A 19,579-nucleotide genomic window follows, 5' to 3' on the forward strand; every position below is an offset into this window, starting at 1 on the left:
TGGAACCCTCTAATCTAAATTGTCCCTATAGGTGTGATTAGGGGCATGGATAGTTCATCTAAGTGTGTGTGCCCTGCGATTGGCTGGCAACCAATTTAGGGTGTAGCCCACCTGCTGCCCGAAGACAGCTGGGGATAGGCTCCGGCACGCCCGCAACCATTGTTAGTATGAACGCATTAGAAAATGGATGGACGGACTTGTGTGGTTCTCTTGATGGCAGATGTGGCTTGATTCACTCTGGTCAGTAGTTTTGTGTTTGAAGTGGATCATTAACATCATCTACAGAGTCCTTTTTCCTCCCTATTCTTCTCCTTAAATCCATACCTTGGCTTTGATGAAGCGTCATATGTGCACGGTTTGATCTGCCTTCCAGGAATTAAGGGATTAGCATAATGATTGTGCACTTAGCTTTATACATCACACAATGCTGCCCTAAAAATAGGTCTTCCTTATAATGCCTGATCATTGTGCTTCGACACACTGGGGTTAGCGCGTGAGACGGCCTTGGCACTGCTGGAAACCGTTTCTTTAGATTACTTGATGTTGTTCTTGTGCCATATGGAGAAATAAATGCATGGAAATATTGATTTCCTTCAACTTGATGAATGGCAGAGAGATAATTAATTGGTGTAACAGCTATGCAATTAATTAGCACAGGTTAGTTATTAAACCTAATTTGCCCGTGTATTGTTGGGAGAAACTAATGAAGGGTTTCATGATGAAAATTTGTCATTACAATTCATCTCGGTCGACCATAATTAAGTGTACTTACTTTTTATGCCACCAGAGAGAGACATCGTGCATTTTTTTCACATTTTAATAAAAGAATTCCAATGTATCTCCATAACACTTCTGACATTCTTCAGTCAAAAAAACAAAAGATAATGAATTAAAAAATATCACCTTGTCACACTCTGGTTCTTTTGATTTTGGGGGGAGGAGGCTCTGACTCGAGTATGGGATGACAAACAAGGCATGCTACGAAGGGAGCGGCAAGTGTCACTAATTTAGCATTGCTGTTTTAGATGAAATGCTGTCATAATATTAATGTTGCTATTTCTTCAGCCAAAGTGAAATATTTACAATGAATAGTAAAAGAACATATCACTTGTTTGAATCCAAAACGTGCAAACTTGTTTTTCTGAGGCTCAAAATTCTTCAGTGATAAAGAGTTGACGGAATTATTGTAATGAAACCTGTCATGGGGCAGCCACTGAAATTTAAAATGTTTATATGACACATTTTCGTTACTTTTTTAAAAATTCGTGATGTTATTCCAGTATTATTATATTATCATTAAATATATATTTTCTGTATGTCCTCCTTATTAACAAGGTAAAAGATTTACCCGTGGTAAAGGAGTTCCAAATGTGTAGTCATGGAGTAATAATGGTACATAGTCTCCCTTTAATCACTCGAGTCTCGTGGTACTACAATCACTGAATTAAATGTTCAAACTGTGTGCACTGCTGCAGTCTTTTTTTTTAAACCCAGTACAATACATTTGTCAATTACAGTTCAGTTGCGCCTTAAATTAAGAACATTCTGAACCGAATCATTATTTAAGCAATATTCAAATTGTGTATAAGACATACTTTTTAGGCTCTGCTTTAGGCCTACTTTGCTACGGCAATTTCATGTTGGTCATGATGGTGGTACTTGGAGAGCTATGGCTTCGTGATGTACCACTTGGTGTAAAAACTTTTGAGAACAACTGCTCAACTGCATTAAGAAGTGTCTTGTGTGTTTGTTGTACACCCCCCCCCCCCCCCGCCCACACTTAATGGTATGTTGCAGGCGGGCAACTTGACAACAAGAACAATGCTGGTCATCAATTACACTATAAAACGATATTTGAAGAGCTCTTATTGCTGGTCAAAGGGGAAAAAAAAGTCAAAATGTAAATTCACAGTAATCTATTTCTTTCCAATTATCCCCTGTTGAGACAGTTAAACAGCCCGGTTTGTTTTGATGACCCCAAAAAATCAATGTGACGAGTTTGTTGCATAAGTTGCTATGGTTTAACCACAGCAGCGCTTTTATTAGCAAAAAATCATGGAGATTAGTACACAGATGCATCCCCATCCGATGGAAAATCGAAGGTTGTGTGTGTGTGTGTGTGTGTGTGTGTGTGTGTGTGTGTGTGTGCGCGTGTTGGGGGAGGGGGGATATGTAACGTGAAATCATCACAGACATTTCGGCCGTGTACCCCGCATACTGTCTACGTGCGCGTCTGCTTGGTGTGTGCTACAAAGACATCCTTCCTTTCAAAGCTTCTTCCTTCAATCGGGAGGGAATGTTACTCGTCGTTGGTCGCTTAGAAAAATACAACTTTGAAAGAGGAGGATGACACGTAGAGGAATAAAGTCCCTTTGTTTTGATATTGTGCATACTCTCACTCTCTCCCACACGCACACACACACGCCCGCAGGCTTAAACACATTCACAGGCTTTGGGCCTCTAACACACATGCAAACCGGCTGTAAAGGCTCTCACATTATGTCAGAGGGGAATTTGGTCTGTGGAGCAGGTTGGTTGTACTTGGTTTGTCCAAGGAGGAGCATAAGCCAAAAAAAAAATAAAAAAGTTCCCAAACTTAAATAAAATGAATAAAATGTTAGATGGTAACAACATCTAGTACATGAAGCTAACATTTACGTTAGCAGAAGGTAACAAAGGCATGCTGAAATGAAACCTTAACATGTTCATTCGGAGATGGGGTTGGTGGTGGGGGGCAGACAAACACGAATCCTCCTTTTCTTATATGTATGTATATATATGTATAAAACCAAAAACAATGATAGGTCAAAGGAGCACATTTTTAAAAAGGTCGAAAAAGCCCCAGCCATAGACAGTTGTACAAATATTTTACACAAAATGTTTCTCGTCTACACGCCGCCGTTAAAATCTTTGAGAGATGAACATAAGTTAATTAAACGCAAAAAGTGACATTTGTCAGCGGGGAGTTGGGGGGGGGGGGGTGTCTGTGAAGGCCAGACACTTGTTGAATAAAGTCACGTGGCAGGAGGACCGCCGGGGTGCCTGCACACAAATAACACCGACATGACCATGTGCTCAATTATACAGAATCAATCCGTATTAGGGACACACTGAAAGGACAAAGAAAAAAACACAGCAGAAAAGATTCGAGTAACCATAATTTTATGAAAATCAAGATGGATATTTTCAAAAAGAAAAAACAACAAACAAGCTGTCCAGTTAAGATTTAAGAAATGAGCTCTTCAAATGCCTCTAAAATCCTCCACAACAAATCAATCAATCAAAAAAAAACAACAACAACTGAGTGACGATGTGCATGACATCATTCAACTGCCTACATTCGACTTCTCATCAATAATATAAGCAGAATTTTTTTAGGGCACGTGTTTGGCGTTTCAAACATTGCGGTAATTTCAACCTGTTGACGTCTCAGAATTTTGGCGTGTACAAGCAATTGGTGTATGTGTTGAACTGAATTTTGTCAGACAATTCGAGGAGGGGGTAAAAAGAGTCGCAGACAAAATAAAACGGTCCAGGAGAACGTTTCCTAAATAATAAAGATAAAATCTTTTACTCCAATTAGAATTTTTTTGGGGGCATGATTTTGTAAAAGGCAGTATTACACAAAAACATTCCCTAAAAAGGAATCCCTCACACCCCACAGAAGAAAAAAAACTTTCAAAAGTCTAGGTGCATTTTACTTAGGTTGAAGCGGCTATTCCAAGCACTCTGCATTTTTGACAGACTGTCTTTTTAGGGAAATATTGTCACGTTAATATTTTCAGTGTGGCCCTAATACTCCTTTGTAATAGAGAACATGAATCACCTTCAGAAAAGGCCACAGTCCTTCAGGTTGTTTTTGATGATAACGTCGGTGACGGCGTCGAACACAAACTGCACATTCTTGGTGTCGGTGGCGCAGGTGAAGTGGGTGTAGATCTCCTTGGTGTCCTTTCTCTTGTTCAAATCTTCAAACTGACACTGGATGTAGGCTGCCGCTTCCTCGTAGGTGTTCGAGCCTGCAGGCAGTGACAACATTTGATTTGGGTTTATTTTAGACTGCTGCTGGCTGAAAATCTACAGCACAAAAGGGAATTGTATATAATTACATACCACACAGGGGGTGCAAAGGCAGGCGATATAAAAAAATCCCCATATAGTGATTAGGAGGTAGGCAAACGGGTGAATGATTCCGAACACGGCCTACAACTGCCACGTACCGTATTCTTTGGACCATTGGCTGCACCGTATTATTAGGCGCAATATTCATGAGTGGGTATATTTTAAAATATTTTCATGCATACGGCTTATAGGGCGCATTATTTTTGTGACGCATTGTATGTTGACTAGTTTATTCTAATCTTACCGTATGTTTCACTTGGTATGGTTCATTTACATTACGAAATGTCCTTCCATACTTATCCGTCATGTCCTTGTTTATGATGATACTAATGCAGCGTGTTATACCGGAGACAAATTCCTTGTGTGTTCTACATGCTTAGCCAATAAAGATGATTCTGATTCTGATGTTTTGTTTTTGAGCCCAAATGAGAGTACACGTCACACAGCACAAATTCATGGTCACAGGCAGACATGCCTGTTTGATATTGTCACCTGCATATTCTGGGTAGCAGATTGTGAGGGGGCTCTTTTTGATCTTCTCCTCAAACAGGTCTTTCTTGTTGAGGAAGAGAATGATGGAGGTGTCTGTGAACCACTTGTTGTTGCAAATGGAGTCGAACAGCTTCATGCTCTCATGCATTCGGTTCTGTGAAAAAGCAAAGAGACGTTAATACGCGGGATGAAAACAACAAACAAACGTTTCACAAAAGGGATGGATTGGTTGAAATTTCATAATGCAACAAGAGAAGTTGTGCAAAAGGCATCGAAATACTGAAGTTGGACAAGTGTGTTAAAAATTCAGAAAAGGTTGAATGAAATTCACCTGTACAGGTTATAGTACATTTTTAGGTTCATTCTCTAATTCCACACAGAAGACCCATCACTCGAAAGTGCGACCATTTTGCTCACAAATGCTGACCGTTGTATCAATGTGTGCTGGTAAAATTTCACCTGGTTGCACAGCATGACTGCATGTTATAATAATATTCGGGTATATCTGCTGAGAGGAGGGGGGTTAAAAGATTAAAAGTACCGGTACATTACAATAACACAATCAATCGTTAACAATATAAGAACCTTTCTTCGTCCCACATTGGTGAAATTTGAATCGCTTCAGCTCCAATAGCGGGGACAGGAAATACAGAAACAACATCAAAGAAGTACATTGCACAACTATCCGCGCACCAATCCATCAGCAATATTATTTATTATTTGAGTGCTGAGTGTTAATATTCATATTTGAGATCTGATAATATAACTGAATACAACTGTTTGCCTTACGATGGTTGAAAACAGAATCTGTAAAGGGGAATGAATCCATAGACACAGGTATTTGAACCAACTATAGGAAACTAAACTAAAAGTCAGTTGTGCCGTTTTCGTTTAAAATGTCAATTTTATTTCTTTCGCTGCAGTGTTTAGCACAGGGAGTGCGAAATTTTAATTCCAAATTGAGATTTGCATAATACCGGTTATGTTTTGTCATTAATTATTTTATCAATTTGGCTTCACTAATGGAACCCATTCAGTCATAATGAGGTTTTAAAATTATGATTGAATTCCCTTGATTTAATATTGTGATTTATACCATGAAGAGGTGCAATTTATACAGTGACAAGAATGGATGGATGGATGGATGGACAGACAGCCAAGCGCCACATTCTCACCATCTCCTCGTCCTCGGCCAGCACGAGGTCATAGTCGCTGAGAGCTACGCAGAAGATGATGGCAGTGACACCCTCGAAGCAGTGGATCCACTTCTTCCTCTCTGACCTCTGGCCACCAACATCGAACATTCTGTAAAAATCAGAGAAAAGACTTTAAAAATGTAAAAACAACTAAGAGATATGTATACAGTGGTACCTCTACTTACGAAATGTTCAAGTTACGAAACGGCTCAACAGGAAAATATTGCCTTTTGTTCCGAAAGAAATTTCAAGATAGGAAAAGTAAAAATACAGTATGGGCTGCTGCTCGCAGCTCAGAGTTTCCTGAACGCAACATACTTATAGCTGCTCTGCCATTGGCTATTCCCGAGCATCATCCTGGCATCCCATTGGCTAAGAGGGACTACTACCGTAAATGTCTATTTGTTAAGATTGATAGATATGTGTCTATGCAGCGTCTTCGTCATTCGCCCCTCCAGCCATGAGGTGTTTCGATAGGTTTATGTAAATGTGAATCACTCAGAAAAAGTGTTCACCAGTCAGGTGATCGATCTCTATGCTGATTTTTGCCTTGGACATTTTCGAAGGATTGTTAAAAGCTGACAAAATAACCGTCCTTGGATCCGTTCTTTACAAAATGCCAGGCAAAAACCACTTCTGAGAGAGAACATGAACTAATGAGGGCAAAAAACGATGAGGACGCAGGAAAAAGTTAAATGGACATCATTTTTATTCTGTTTTTTTACATTATGCACAACTCTCATCTATTGTGCAAAAATCTAATTGTAACATGTATTTGTTACATATTTTGATGCATTTTTATGCTTTAGGAAACATTTATGTCTGAATTTTGGGGGATTTGGAACGAATTAGGGCATTTACATGGAAAACGCGTCTCTACTTGCAAAATTTTCTTGCAGAACCAATTAATTTCATAAGTCGAGGTACCACTGTATATATTATTGAAAATATCGCCATAGCTTAACTTAAAATTTTAATTTGTTCCATGACAAAGTTTGAAAATGAGTTTAGCTCAGCCATTTTCACCAATGTACCACAAAGGACACCATAATACTTTGTGAAGAAATAATTGAAGTTATTTTTTTATGTGTGCATATTGATATATAGATCTTGATACCAATTGAAGTCAAATGTCCAAATGCTGGTTCTGTGAAGATAAGCAACCTATGTCACTAAATAAATACAATGAGATGCAAATCCGGCGGATTCCTCTTCTGAATCATTTCGATAGGTATTCATGTTCATTTGTTTTCACTATCTTCAATTGTAGTTATTCTCTATAAATTTGTCCTGTGGGAAATAGTGCTTAAGTTTTCCATATAATTGGGTCATACTTTTTGGAACAGTTTAATCACCAAAAATGGTTGCACTGTATGCAATTCGTACACCTTGAAGTCATTTGAAATTGTGAAAAAAAAATGCACGATATGTTTCTGATGTATTCAATAAAATGACATGACTCAACATAAAAAGAACATGAAATGACAAACTGACTTGAAATGCAGATCCTTGAAGGTGAAGTGTGTTTCCACTATGCCGGTGGTCTTCACTCGGGTTCTCAGCACGTCTTGCTGGGTGGGCACATAAGCGCCATGTGATATCCTGTCCAGGTCATTCAGATAGCTGTTTAGGAAAAGAAACAGGGACCGGGGAGGGAAAAAGGGAACGGGTAATGGGTTTAAGCCGGCCACACCCTCTCTGGAGCATTGCGATACGACTACTCACTATGCCGCGGAGTCGTTGAGTTGGTACTCTCGGGAGCGGCTGAAACACGCTTGCACTCCTCCGTCCTTCCACAGCCGCTGGATGACCCCAGCCAACTCACCCGTCATGAAGCCCTCCTCAGCGGAGCCGGCCAACACGAACAGCTGCCGTGCGTCATCCTAAGAGGACAAACCTCTCATTTAACTCACTATAAAGCGGCCGAAAGCAAAGTGAATGTGACAGAGTTGCATTTCATAAAAATACTAAAAGTATAAAGAGCGGAAAATCTGGCTGGCTGTGACAAGGTTGAGCCATGAGTCATGACTCTTTTGTACAGAAACAGACCATGTACATTAAGAGGAAAACAAGGGATACAATAAATTAGCATACGGCTATTGCAATTTGATACACTGATGTTAAATCCAGTGGAACATTTCAAACCATATGCCCCAAATGGCTGCAGTCAGCAATTATTCTACTTATGAATGATGAACAGAGACTCACTTCTGATGGACAAACCCCATTCCAATGAAGTCGGGAAAGTAAATGTAAAAAAAAAAGAATACCATGATTTGGACATCCTTTTCAAACTCAATATTCAAGTGAATACACAACAAAGATAAGATATTCAAAGTGATGAACGTTCCTGTTTTTTTGTTTTGTTTTGTTTTTGGCAAAATAATTGTGGCAAATCGGTTACTCAATATACTCACTGACACTTATATACTACCTCTTACATACTAACTAACTCTTGGGAATGTTTGTTGTGCTCCTTTTGCCCTCACCTTGATGCAAAACTAATTCTAACCTAAAACAAAGAATTGTTTGGGAGAAAAAAATTATAATAATAAAACCATATTTGACTTGGTTCTACAAAATATAAGCCCAGTATAGAGGATAGTCAGCACAGCAAACACTGAAACCACTCCGTCGGAGCTGGTTATCCAAACTTATAGAATTTATTTTGTCGCTTTTGTGTCATTATTGCTGTGACCTGAGAACACCTTGAAGTCATCTGACCTGAGTGTTTTAAGTGGTCTCACCGGTGGCTGAGCCACGGTCAAAGTGCTGCTTCCCCCCTGCCCTCTGAGGAATAAATCAATGAGAAGCATTCCTAGAAAATGAATTACTGGGAACTGGTTCACTGCTGCCATCCCTACTTGTATGACACTTGGGTTTAATTAAGACATTGCCCACAGCTTGTTAAGTTTTTAGGTGGGTGTTGTTGACATCATTCCCGAACGAATCCCTCCACGTTATAACTTTTCCTAAGAGGAAGTTTGTTTTGGAAATTTGAACAAAGGAAAAGCCTCTTTGATTTCTTAAATGCATAATTATGTAAGAGTACCTAAAGGCGATGCTCCTCGTGAGGTAAAGGACAAGTACAGAAATAGAAAAGCAGCCAGAAAGTCAGTCATATAGTGTGCTTTCAAGCTGTATCATGTGGTTCATTCATCATTCGTTAATCGCTATATCGTGTTTTTCGAACTGATCATTCTTGATGGGTTTTTAGAGTACAGTGTTCCCTTACTTTTTGCGGGTGATACGTACCAAGCCCCCCCCCCCCCCGCAATATGTGAATTTCCGTGAAATAGAAGTTGACTTTTTTTAGGATATTTGGGGGGGGGGGGGGATTTATGCCTCTATTAATCCATCACGAACGCCCCCACATGGTTCCTACCCTTCTAAACACTTGAAGGAATGTAACTTTTGAAAGGCAAAGTGTAGACTAAATATCAAGCTGCTATTATCGGTGATGAGACGTTTAATTTTTATGGTCTCGGTTAGTCATCCATCCATCTATTTTTGAATCCACTTATTAAAAAAATACAGTCTCTCAAAAGTGCAAATTTTTAACGATTGCAGGTAGGTCAGATGGTATCCATCGTGAAGAACAGGAGATCACTGCAACTATTACGTGGTGGTATAGTGTGACTTCGGCAAGCACTCACCGCTCTGGCTGAGTCGGCAAAGTCGATCTTGAGGCGTCCCATGGCTCTGATGATGGCAATGATGGACTGTATGGTGTTGCTGTAGACAACCGCCTTGTACTGCTTACACTCCTCCTCTGAGTAGCCTGCTTCGTGGATGATCCTGGTACACATGATGAGAAGTTTACCGCGTCTTACAGTGTTCCCCACTATATCGTAGTTTAGGGATGAATGATTTCACCAATTTTTGACAGATATTGCGATTTCTATTCCATTCATAACTTTGATTTGTTAATATTTTTCGAATCAAGCAATATTTCCAAATATGACAGAAAAGCACATCACACATCCACATTTTAAAGGCCATGAATAGTCATGTAAGAACATGAAAGAGGATGCGAGACTTTTTAAACAGGTTTTAAATAAAGATCAAAGGTGGTGATCAATGACTTGCGCCTCATTATGCACTTCTGCTGCCAAGTGACAATTGTCTGTTATTGTCTTCCCTGAATATAGACATTCGATAGTTGCACATTGTACCAACTTTGTTTTGTCAACAAGTAGCACTAAGGCTTTAATTAAATAGTAATTTTTAGACTACATTAACTATGTAGTAACGCGTTAGATTACTTGTTACTCTGTTACCGTCCAGTTCTGTTACCGTCAGGACCGATTGTGTGTGACTACGGTTCATTGTACAACACATGACATTTGTTGCCGAAGTAAAGATTCTGCTGATTTACACCTGCACTAAGTAATGTTTCATACCTAATCGTAAGTGAACAGTACCATTTTTAAAAACAGCATTTGCAGAGTTGTAGGATTACGGGGGAATCTTTACTTACTTCATCTGTTTAACAATTGTACTCTTCCCAGACTCGCCAGCACCTGAAAATGAGAAAAACGTGAAAGTTATATCAGTCACGTTATTTGAATCACAGACAATGCATGCCGAGTTGACACTTCAGGTGCCAAAAAATTAAATGGAAATCAGATGTTTGGTAAAACTGTGTTTCTCTGGTAATACCCAGATGAAATGTTAGAGTGGAGGTAATGACCAATCATGGCTCAGTTCCAGAAAACAGGTGAGCCGTGATATGTCATTACCCGAGCCCTGAGCAACTGTGAGGTCATTTTCAGCCGAAAGGAAGTGTCAAAATGGCCGCTCCCTGAGATGGCTAAAAAGGATGGATTGTATGAATTAAGTCACATTCCACAAACGCAATATGAATCAGAATGCAGTGTTTAGACTAGTGAAGGGTCATAGAACATGTAACGAATTGTTTTAGGTTGACTTCATCTTTAAAAATCTGTGATTCTCAGACCATCACAAAAGCATTCCCTGTACTTATTAATGTTCACTATTTGCTGAAATCACAAATGACGACAGACATGATAGGAAAAAATTGACACGATAAGAACAGCCATCAGAGAGCGAGTTGGTATCAGTGACTGGTATTGGTCGACATCGCGAGTATCGGATACATCTTTTTTTTAATACATAGAACTAATACGTGGTAACGGTACTCGCCCCTCTCTATTTCAGAGATATTTTCACATCTTTAAAATATGAACCCAGAAGGAGAGCATTTTCATTATCGGTCCAGCTCAATGAGAAACACTTACGTCATATCCACCAATGTGCAAATTGAGCTCAGCAAACTGCAGATTGTAAAGTGTTACAATCTGCAGTTTGTCGGTCGACATGCTAACAGAATCTTGTTAAAGATGCGATTCAATCCGCACTTGAGCCGTGTCTCTGCACAATTGGATTAATCAACTAGATCCTGTCTTCAATGAGATTACGAGTGGGCTCAAGCATCCCCGGGGTTACAATTTAATGCAGGCTGGACTCGCCAACAAAGCGACCAACACATGCAGTATACTGATAATCAGGCCGAGTTCTGGAATTTTTACTCCTTCCGATTAAAATGAGCAAAGGTCATATTGTCTGAGGTCTTTGAAAGAGCTTCCCAAGTTATCATCTTGTGGTTTTGGGTGCGTTCCAAAAAATATTTTTCCACAATCTGTTTGGAAAGCAGTTGTGGCCCACAATGGTAAATGTTACACCTGTTCAATAGCTAAGATGGCAAAACCGAATTCAAACGAGCCACAGACTGTGAGTGTAAAGGGAAATGAAACGATAGCCAATCAGGAAGCGACCTGAAGTTCAAATAGAGGAGCAACAGGTTCTGTTGACTATTTGTTTAACGTGCCTTACAAGTCATTCACCACAATTGAAATGACATGAATAGCTTGCAACCGCAATGTAGTTACCAGACAAGCAAACATTTATCGAGGTGCTTCTACTACTACTAGTCTTTCTTGTCCTTTCCATTTTGGATGGTCTGTTTGGATTCCCTGTGGTATCAATGCTGCCGCACAGGTCAGTCTTGGTATGATCGCAGGCATCTGGTTTGGGGGAAGAGACTCAGAATTGTCTGCGGGGATATCACTTGGCGAATGGTGTGCTGCGTTGGTCACCTCGAGTACACCACACACTATGAGGGCAGGAAGCACACATGAGCTTTTACTTGTCACATATTGAGTCTCTAAAATTTCAAAAACCTGTTACGATGTTAAAAATCAATACATGCATACAACCCTTTAGATGTAACAGGCAGTGGCCAAAACCCAACTTTTTAAGGTGCATCCCAGTACCTTCCATACGGAAGGCACAGCATCCATTAGCCTCTGCAGCTCCCCATTAGATCCACCTGTGTTTGCAGCTGAGAAAACAGCAATTTAATTACCTTCCCTCTGCTGGGACTCCATACTCCCCGGTGAGGAGACATGTTCACCAATTCGGCATCAAACACAATGAGCAGACGCACACCGAGCTCTGACACATCGCAAGGAATAGGAAATGTTCATGTTCAAATCCTCCCAAATTTAAGAGGGATTTAAAATAGACATTTATAGTGGGGGAAAAAAAACTCAAGGGGGATGTGAAGTCCATAATTTTCTTTGCAATATGTTCTGTGCCCCCACTATCTTAACAGTATTCTGATCCATGTCGCGCTTGTCATAAAAGAATAAAGCAGAAAAATCTACTGCTTTTTATCCATCTCAAGCAGCTGACATTTTGTCCTGTAATGCCACTGCTGTCAAATGATATTGATGTCACGGTGTCCACAGAATGCCAACAGCACATGGCCATAACCAGAAAACGGGTGAGCCCTGATGATCGCAAGCTGATCCCTTGGGCACTGTGATGTCAATTTGGGTCAACAGCATGTGGCAGTACAGGGCAAAAAGGCAGCACCTTCAAAACTGATTTTTCTACTTAATTCATATGACACAAATGCAATACGGATGAGATTACAATGTTTCGTCTGGTGGGGGAAGTGAGAACATACCAACCCTGAACTTTCGTCTCTCCTTTGACAAGACCGCACGCTCACCCTCACCCAAATGCCGGCCGGAACCTTGGCGTGACCATGGACAACAATCTCACCTTTTCCAAACACATGAAAGAATTGACAAAAACAGCTTTCTATCACCTTAAGAGTATCGCCCGTCTTTGCCCTTCTCTCTCTTTCTCTGCAGCTGAAACCCTGATCCAAGCCTTTATCTCATCTCCTGTTGACTACTGAAACAGAATCCCATGTGGTACAACCTCAGCCTCAAATCTCCTCAGCAAATTTCAATAAATTCAAAACTCTGCCTCCCACGTCCTCACCCATACCCGTTCCTGTGTCCTCCAGAACCTTCATTGGCTTCCGATCTCTGGTTTCTGATCAAATTCAGAATTCTCCTACTTACCCACAAAGCCCTCCATAACCAGGCCGCCAATTAGCTTTAAGACTTGCCCCATCCCTTCTCGTAACATTTGTTCCTCTGAACGTCCTAAGGACCAGACACAGAACCGATGGGGACAGAGCATTGTCTGTTCTGTCCTCACTGATGTTTTGTTTAGTTAGATTTACGTAATTTTGTCTGAATATATTGTTTACTTATTCGCTCGCGTCTTTGAGGTCTTTTGAAAAGGTTAAATGTATTCTTATTATATTGCAAAGCAAATTCTTGACTTGATTTTCACTTTAAGAACTCAAACAGCTGCTCTGCATGTGGCCATCACAGGTGACAAAAGCATGTCACACAAGACTTGAGTTCAAGTTAGCATCTAAGGAATATTTGTGCATGTTGTGCTTTTCAGTGTTATTTTCAATCCTGCTTTTTCAAGTCTGTCTTTCTAATTTCTATACCGCTTATCTTTTTGGAGGTTGCAGGAAGCTGGAGCCAAGCCGAGCTGACTATGGGCGAAAGGCGAACAACAGCCTGGACTCGCGCTGAGCAATTAACTGCATTTGCAATATACCGGTAACTGCAATCTTGAGGCGACTATCTGACATGCTTGATCTTTTTCGCTTTGAGGGGTAAAACAAACAAATGAAATCACACCATGTGCGTGCTACAAGAGTGATTGATAACGATCAAAACGTATCCTCTGGCAAAATGATTTGAAAATGGCAGCGCCCTACAAAGTTGTCGTGGTCACATATGAAGAGGATAATTAGCCTATATGTGGCCAGATGTCGCCTTGTCTGATTTCATAAATAAAGTTGAAGACAGATGAAATCATATTTAAGCGATGAAGTGCCATCACTTGTAATTTCCTGCTGCCGCTGATCCTTTGAAGACGTTATGTCACATAAGAAGGTATTATCTTTTTTTTCTTCATTTTAACGTGTGTGATTTTACTGACAGGAGATCAATAAGCTTTAATTTCTATTTATGTATTCGTCATTAATTTATCGGTCTATATCACCTCAGAATTTTAAAGACGTCCCGCCCACATTTGCATATCGTTGCTACATGAAACATAAAAAGTTGGATATGTTGAAGTGGTAAAGACACAGGCTTGTTTGCATTATTGTAATCTCTGTACTTAAATATGTGAGATTTTTTTTTTTTTAATGATTTACAGCACAGGGTTCGATTGGTTAGCACATCCGCCTCACAGTACAGAGGTCCGAAATTCGATTCTTGGCTCCGGCTTTCCTGTGTAGAGTTTGAATGTTCTCGCCCCGTCACTGCACGGGTTTTCTCAGACTCACATTTGAATCATGCAGTTCTCGTAAACTGTTTGATATTGAACATTTGGTTACAAAGAAGACCGAAGAGACTCCCCCCCCCCCCCCCCTTTTTCATCGTTTGCCCTGGGGAACATGGATTGAAAATAAAGTCTACCAACACCCTGCAATATATTTCTGACCTTTGAGATTTGGTAGCGGTAAGGTGCCGTGAGGCAGAAGTGAATTATGATCATTCCCTTCATGTTATGAGACATGACACGTGAGACCTCAGCAGAAAATAAACAGCTCTTCGGTTCCTCGTGATTTGCATTTTAGGCAATCCTCCCACTCAAAACTCTTGTTTCAAATACTTGTTGGGCATGGACTTTTGTGACTTGATTTGCTTGGACACTACTTAAGAGATGCTTCAAAGCTGGATTAATACGCCATGGTTCAAGTCCGACATTTTGCTTTAAAGTGGCATAAACGAGATATGTAACAAAATGAATGGAACCAAGATATCTTCAGATTGGAATTGGACCTCTTCAAATTGTGTATACAAACCTGATGCATGCTTGATATCCGGCAATGTGAGTGTGGTTTAAATGCACATATCAGCTACAATATTTAAAAAAAAATTATGTTGTCATCAAACTACATGGACCGATGGCACCTACACATCTGCATTTACCAAAAGACACAGAACATTAAAAAGAACATACACCCAATGTACAGCGGAAGCATAGAGTGGGACCAAGTTTGCTCATCACAAAATACCGTAATTGTCCCTTGTTAAGCTTCCTTTTGATAGCTGGATAAATGTGTCCCATTTCCTAATTTGTAGTACTGTATCTGTCATCTTGCCCTGGTTTTTGGGTCACGTAAGGAAAATCTTTCCACATCTCACTTTGCCCCTTCTTTGATGACATTGTGCAGACTAGCTTGAAAGCTTGTTGAACATATCTGACTTACTCCGAACGCAACCATTGGCGACAAAGATGTTGCCCATAACGTAGCAGAAGAGATGCACAAAAGTCAGTTCTGCTCAAACAAACAAACAAACAAATTGAGGAATAAATAAATAAAGGTGGATCTTTTACAGACTCTTCAAAACCCTCCTCAAAACTCACTTGTATTCTTTAGCATTCGACTCAGCATTACTTAGATTTGTTCTTGGTTTTACCGTTCGGTGCTTTCTACCGTCTTTATTACCGATTTGTTTTACTGTTTATTGTATGTGTTAAATTGCTCCATGTACAGCACTTTGTATGCAGCGATGGCTGTTTGAAAGTGCTCTATAAATACAGTTGAGTTGAGACTATACGAATCAGCAGAAAATGGTGTGATTAGCACAACTTTGGTCAAAACATACAATCTTTAATTTTCTTTTGTTGTATCACTTTTACAGTATACCTCAACCTGGAAGGAAAAATAAACAGCTTGAAGCGAGCACCCTTTACATTTTATTTGGAGAACGATGAGAGTGTATCGTTTTGTTTCTTCAAAGAGATGTTCAACAATATAGTCTTGCATTTCTAGTGAGTGAGAAAAGGCGCTAAGGAATAGCAAGAATGTTTGAGTACCGGTAAGTTTCAAAGTGTTTAAAGCTTGTAGAACAGGTAAAACTATTTCAAGGTCCCAGCGGAGACATTTTCCTCCCGGGAGACCAAGGTGTAACACTGCCGGGGCCTCCTCAGAGTGCACCGTGGCCGACCACGATTCTGCCAACAGCCCGAATTTCAACGCAGCCAACCAAATGAAGAAACATGGTGGCCACTCGACAGCCATGGGACCTTTACAAAAGGTTTTGATGGTCTCTCCACATCCCAGATATTCACTTAAAATGGGTGTGGAATCACGAGTGATAAACATCATTTCAATCTCCAGGCATGGACTCAGAACTGGGCACTTGAACATCCAGTGTAAATGCAAATCCAGACACTGGTTGCATCGTTCAATACATCCACACGCCCCATTGTTGTATCACAACCAGGCAAAACAACATCATATTAGCTGTCGCTTAGCCCACACACACATACAAGCGTGGAGAATTGAGCAGCGCTTTGGATGACAGAAAAAAAGGCACGCTCAATTAAAGAATTTGTCGTATTCACGAGCCCCACTCCGCAAGCATGCAGTTGCAGGCATGCGCTGGCGCTCTGTTCGCCGTCCAAGATCGGCGTACATTCACATCACTGTCAGTCAGAGTGCACACCGGTTGCTATGCAACATCTTATACATACATCTGTTTCGGACTGAGACAGCAGGCGTTGGCCGCCAGCTTCCAGCAACAACACAGTGTGGGTGAAACAAAGTCAGTTTTATGTGGGACACTACATTATGTTCACCTGCACAATCGCATAACATCCAATGTAAGAGCTGATCAAAAAACATATTGATATATCTTCCAAAAACAATATTCAGTTCTAAATGACACAAAAATGTATTATAGTGAAGTTAATCCCAATTGAAAAATGAATCTTAAAATGAACAATCGTTGTGATAATAATTCAGCCACGCAGATGCTTCATTTATTCTGTGCGTCAATGATGCAACAACATCTTTAGTGGATGTCTCCATTAAACGATGAAGTCAAGGAGCATCGCGGCCATTGCCTCCAAGTGATATGTACCTCCTCCTCCCGCTTTGCTACTCTTGCGATATGAGATAATAAAATGAGCCACTACACGTGGGACCATATGTACTTCCGGAAACACTGCCCCATGTGACGTTTATTTTTTGGGGGGAGCATGTCACTTGACGTCGTGCTGTGTGTGCAGGTGTGTCACATCGCGGACGGGTTGCGTTCACATTAGAAGTCACGTTTGCTTTTGTAATGTGAACGAGAACATAAAATGATCACCTTTAACAAAAACTCCAAATTGGGCATCATACCTTCAAGTGTGAACATACCCTAAGTATTGACCAGTACTCAAAATTGAGTGCCTTGACCCGAATGCAAAAAATAATAATAATAATAATTACATTTTATAGCAGGATAAAAGATAGAAAACTTTACATTACCACATATAAGGGCATAATATTTTACTGGAAGGCCTTAGCTTGGGCAGCTTTAATCAATAGAGCGCATGCGAGTTCAATTTGCCATCGCGTTTTTGTTCAAATTTCAAAGGCTTCCGACCAAACGCACAATTTAGAAGTTGACAGAAATGTGAGAGAACAATTTTGCTTCATCAACACCCTAGATGTACCAAAATAAACAAACATACAAAAAAAACCACTAACTGCCTCATTTGGATTTAGGCATGACTTTAACACCAATTCAAATGTCACTTTGTTCCTGTACATGGGTTTGATACAAGTGCGTTATTTAGACCACAATACCAGATCCACCAGTCTTTGTCAGTGCGGTGTGTGATGTGCATGCGGAGCCAACCAACACGTTCATGCGAGACTGCAGCAAAGTTTTGAAGCAAAAAAAAGATGGACTAAAATAAGACTTGATCATCATGGCTGGTCCTCATTAGGGGTGTGGGTCATGTGCAGCCTAATCCCTGCTGACGTTGCGCAGGAGGCGGGGTACACCCTGGATTCGACGCCAGTCAATCGCACAGCACATAACAAAAATAAGTATTCACACTCGCGTTTATTCACACCTACGGAAATTTTACAGCAATGTACCAATGAAGCATGTTTTTGCAATTTGGGAGCAACATGGTTGCTAAATGGAGAAACTCCACGCAAGGACAGAGGGCACATGCCAAGAGTCGAATCCCACACCCCAAAACTGTGTGGAAAAAGTGTATAGCACGACCGCACGGAGCTGCCCCAACTCCTCATAATCGATTTAAAATGCATCCTAAACCTGTATACATTTTGTCCTGATTTTTCCACTGACAGCAGAGGTAAATTGACTCTCAAAATCTATGTCAACGATCAGCTGTCCGCAGGCACAAAAATAAAGTATGAACGGAAACGAGTAAATGTTGGTAACTGGCGGAAATTGACGGCCAAGAGTTCCTCGAATTGAGCAAAAGGCCACCCACCGCAAGTGTGATACGGTTTATTTCGCGTGGGTCGGCCAACAGACAGGATGATAAGGTCATCTGATGAGAATAATGAAAACTGTGCCGAAGCTGTTCTACACCTGTCGATTTAAAACAATAGTATAGGCCGCTAGGTTTGGCGTGTGTGTGAGTGTTTTTTAAATCACAGTTCGCAAACTAATCCGGGCTAGTGACGCTGAGTCGGCTAGCGTTAAGAAGCTAATTGCTAAATTAGCTTAGCGATTTAATGCCAGTGTTGGGCGGCAGCGGCTGGCTAAAGTGGCGTTAATCCTCAACCGCAGATCCATTTCAAACATTAAATTACTCCGATTGAGTTAGCAAAGTGGTGGTGGGGAACAAGAGTCGAAGTTTTCGGCTATCTTCACGACGATCCCCCGCGCCATCCAACATGAAACGACAAAATATTCCCACTTGTTGTTTCGTCAAACTTAAATGACATAAACTGCCGCTTTTTACGTTACGTCGTTAGTTAGATCGAGGCAGACGACAAATATTAGATGGGCGTGTATGAACTATGCAAGGCTTGGGTGTTGGCTTGGGGATGGTCCCCTCTCGCCTCGACTCCCGGCCGACCGATCGGCCCATCCATCTTTCTCTCACCGAGCAGTAACAGCTTCACCTCCCGGGCAGCTTTCTCGCCGTCGTCCCGGAGGTTCCTGTCGATCATCTTGCTCCGCTCCTGCGCCGCCTTGTCGTCCGTGCTCAGAGTACATCCCATCTTTTGTGCCTTTGCCGCAGTCTGATCTCCCCCAAATGTAATATTTTTTCGTAAAAATGGACGAAACACAACTTTTGACTGGGAGTGCTACACGACATGCAACGGCTACCACCGAGCTAGCATCCAAGTAATGGGGAGGGGGTGGGGGTGGGGCGGGAGAGAGGGGTGGGTTTACAGTTTTGATTGAAGCACGCCCTTGCCCAACTCTCAACTTCGCAGTCACTGTAAACGTCGATGTTGTTGTATTTGTCGACTTGACGAGCCTAGTTAAGACGGAATGTCTTATCCTTCTTAAATGAAATGTTAAGTCGAAGTCTGCCTCGTACTCTGGTGAAATAGTTCGCTTCCGGATCTGCTCGGGCGTCGATAT

At 40.9% G+C, this 19,579-nt stretch overlaps 1 protein-coding gene across 1 annotated transcript; it reads right to left on the bottom strand.

Annotated features, from left to right (window-relative positions):
• Nucleotides 1-1,998: 1,998 nt before the first annotated feature.
• Nucleotides 1,999-19,354, bottom strand: LOC147206048 (guanine nucleotide-binding protein G(i) subunit alpha-1). The gene is made up of 9 exons (XM_086108735.1): nt 19,092-19,354; nt 10,291-10,333; nt 9,467-9,608; nt 7,536-7,693; nt 7,305-7,433; nt 5,790-5,919; nt 4,615-4,768; nt 3,827-4,019; nt 1,999-3,042 (listed from the first exon to the last, which is right to left on the bottom strand). The coding sequence occupies exons 1-8, from the start codon at nt 19,207-19,209 to the stop codon at nt 3,829-3,831; spliced, it is 1,065 nt and encodes a 354-aa protein (XP_085964861.1). The 5' UTR covers nt 19,210-19,354; the 3' UTR covers nt 1,999-3,042; nt 3,827-3,828.
• Nucleotides 19,355-19,579: the final 225 nt, after the last annotated feature.

Source organism: Hippocampus guttulatus, chromosome 4 (assembly GCF_054856545.1).
Source record: "Hippocampus guttulatus isolate MCC_2025c chromosome 4, RoL_Hgut_1.0, whole genome shotgun sequence".
In the NCBI taxonomy this organism is placed as follows: domain Eukaryota; kingdom Metazoa; phylum Chordata; class Actinopteri; order Syngnathiformes; family Syngnathidae; genus Hippocampus; species Hippocampus guttulatus.